Below are 2,857 nucleotides of genomic sequence, written 5' to 3'. Positions count from 1 at the left end.
TTCAGTACAAATCGGCAATTTCATACTTTAACCCCTATTATTAATATTCTTCATTGTGTGTAAGACCACTTGTCACCTTACTTTCTCAAACTCGTATCTTAAAGCATAAAATTACTGAAATACAAAAAAAATATTGTATATATACAAAGCAGGCTGATTACACATCACATTTTCTTCATTTTTACACAATGGCTTTTACCTATTCTTAAAGTAATGCATACAAATTGAAAAAAAATCCCTTGATAAGAAATTTAAAATAAATAGATTACCATCTCCTGAATAAGTTTGAGAAAGTAAGGCATCACACTATATTTACAAAAAGAGACAGGAGTACACAAAATGTTATTGCTAGATGATAATAATATCTTTTAGCCAACCTTAACGGATACAATAAATTATAATTTAACCATAAGTACAAAAATAATGAATAATGTAAATCTAAGAGAAGATACATTAAAATCAGTAATAAGGATAAACAAAAAGCAATAATTTCTTAGTTCACATTTTAAGCTGGGTTAACATTTTAAGCTGGGTTTAGGTAATCAATAAAATAAGGAAGGTAATTAAGGTTTAATAGCACAGTTACTTCCTCTTGTATAATTTAATCAAAAGACAGAAGTAGGTACTAGTCACAACAAAAAAATTATTTACTCACAAAATCACATAAACTGTAAAGCTAATTTTTTTAAATTTTTGGGTGGATAGAAGCTTAGATCAAATTGATAGGTAATTAATAACAATACACAAAGCAACTACACTGATGTTCTATATTGATATCCTTACCTGCTCAGGGCTAAAGACATTGTCTTCCCCAAGATAGCTGACTCTTATGCCTATACCTCCATCAGCTCTCTGCTCCACTTTGAATGGAAAGTGTTTCAATTCTTTCTGAACATGAGGATCATTATATTTCCTCCCAAGGAGCCTCTTGAAGCCAAACACAGTGTTTTTCATGTTCGTCACCATTTGGTTCTTTGCTGCTACACCTAATATTCGATTTTTTTGTGAAAAGGCCACACATGATCTGAAATGATTACATTATGGTCAGAGAAAGTACACTAGTAAGAGAAGAGCATGATTTTTATTGGCATATATTAACTGCAATTACAGTACACTTCACCAATCAATACTCTTTCTAGAAAATAATAGATAAGTCAAAACTGACTGAACAACTTTTGGATTACATTGTCAATAAAAAATATATTTTCAACGCATTTTACATTGTCAAAAATGGGTAATATTATTTTAATTATATTTGACAGAAAACAATGTAATAAAATTTCCTTGCATGGTTTTATGTGATACATGACAAGCAAATAAGTCATTGGAATTAACATAGGGTTAGAAAAAACGTGACAATCTTATTCCAAATGTTTGAGAATATCTTGAATTTAACTAAATATGTAGAATTATGAGTTCTATACTTACGGAGTTCCTCGGAGACTATAATCATTGGCTATTGTCTCGATACCACCTGCTTTTGCCACAGCAACATAACAAGATTCATTGCCGAAATCAATACCTATTACAGACATAGCAGCCATGGTGCCTTAGAAGATTTGGAATTTTGCACTCGAAAGATTATCGCCTTTTTACAAATCACACGAGCAGACACACGTTGTCTTAGTATGACAATTGGTAAATCAATCACAAACGAACGCCGGTTTCCGCTGCAATCCGATTCATCCGTCTGTGCCCGAATTTTCTAGAAATAATGAAAACCATAGAGTAGAAAAATATTGGCAAACAGACTAGAGTGACCATTTAAAGATAATAATATATTTTTGAGATTACTATAGAATGCAATGTAACGCCCTCTACAGTAATACTTTTAAAATTACCTTAGAGCATATAGGACTAGAGATGTGTCATGGATAAATATCATTGGGAGAAATACTAAGTAGAAAGATAAATATGGATATATCAATATTTACCCTTTTTTACTCGATATTTATCCAAAAACGTGGATAAATAGTTTTAAGCGTGGTTTATTATTAATGTTAGTACAACAAAGTATATTTTTAAGCTTAATCGTGAATATTGATACAATTTAGTAGCATGTACGTGTAGTATACTGCTTGTTATACCTTTTTTCCATACGCAGTGATAAAAGGAATCCTTTTAAATACCGTAAATCCCTGTATTTTTCCGTGAACCTTATTATTATTTAAATGCGTAGTTTGTTAAAAAAATTACTTCTTACTAAGTTACTTACTAAGTTGGTCCGTTTTTGTACATTTGTTCAGCTTCGTATATAGAATAAGGGCGCTCCCTCACCGAGAACATTCGCCTGTAATGTAACATTCAAGATTCGATTAGGCTGCGATTCCAACAAAGATGTGTGAGGTAGTAAGGCGTGCGTGTGACGGCCTCTGAGACCCAGAGAGCCAGAAGTGCTCGCGAGTGCCTTTGAGTACCTTTGAAGGCATTGAAGTGTCTTAAGTGTCTTTGAGTGCCTTTGAGTACCTTTGAGGACGTTGAAGTGTCTTGAGTGTCTTTGAGTGCGTTTGAGTGACTTAGAGTGCCTTTTAGTGCCCGCGAGTGTTTTTGAGTGTCTTCGAGTGCCATATAGTGCCCGCGAGTGCCTTTGAGTGTTTTGAGTGCCTTTGAGTGTTTTTTAGTGTTCGCGAGTGTCTTGAATACCCTTGAGAGCCTCTGAGTGCGTTTGAGTACCCGCGAACCTTGCCCGTGGCCTTTTAGTGCCAGCGCGTGACTTTGAGAGCCCGCGAGTGCCTTCCACTCAAAGGTACTCAATAGCACTCAAAAGCATTCAAATGCACTCAAAGGCACTCGCGGGCACTCGTAGGCACCTAAGTAAAGACTTGAAAACATTTCCACCATATCTGGTGGAGTCGCA

General features: G+C 34.7%; 1 protein-coding gene across 1 annotated transcript; it reads right to left on the bottom strand.

The window, feature by feature from the left end:
* Positions 1-368: 368 nt before the first annotated feature.
* Positions 369-1,768, bottom strand: LOC113235348 (heat shock protein 105 kDa-like). Its single transcript, XM_026471027.1, has 3 exons — positions 1,429-1,768; positions 784-1,024; positions 369-377 (listed from the first exon to the last, which is right to left on the bottom strand). The coding sequence occupies exons 1-3, from the start codon at positions 1,542-1,544 to the stop codon at positions 369-371; spliced, it is 366 nt and encodes a 121-aa protein (XP_026326812.1). The 5' UTR covers positions 1,545-1,768.
* Between the last annotated feature and the right edge of the window lie 1,089 nt (positions 1,769-2,857).

Source organism: Hyposmocoma kahamanoa, unplaced genomic scaffold, assembly GCF_003589595.1.
Source record: "Hyposmocoma kahamanoa isolate Upper Pololo Valley unplaced genomic scaffold, ASM358959v1 87, whole genome shotgun sequence".
NCBI classification, from domain to species: domain Eukaryota; kingdom Metazoa; phylum Arthropoda; class Insecta; order Lepidoptera; family Cosmopterigidae; genus Hyposmocoma; species Hyposmocoma kahamanoa.
The sequence above is the reverse complement of the archived record's forward strand: the minus strand, read 5'-3'. Positions and strand labels throughout refer to the sequence as shown.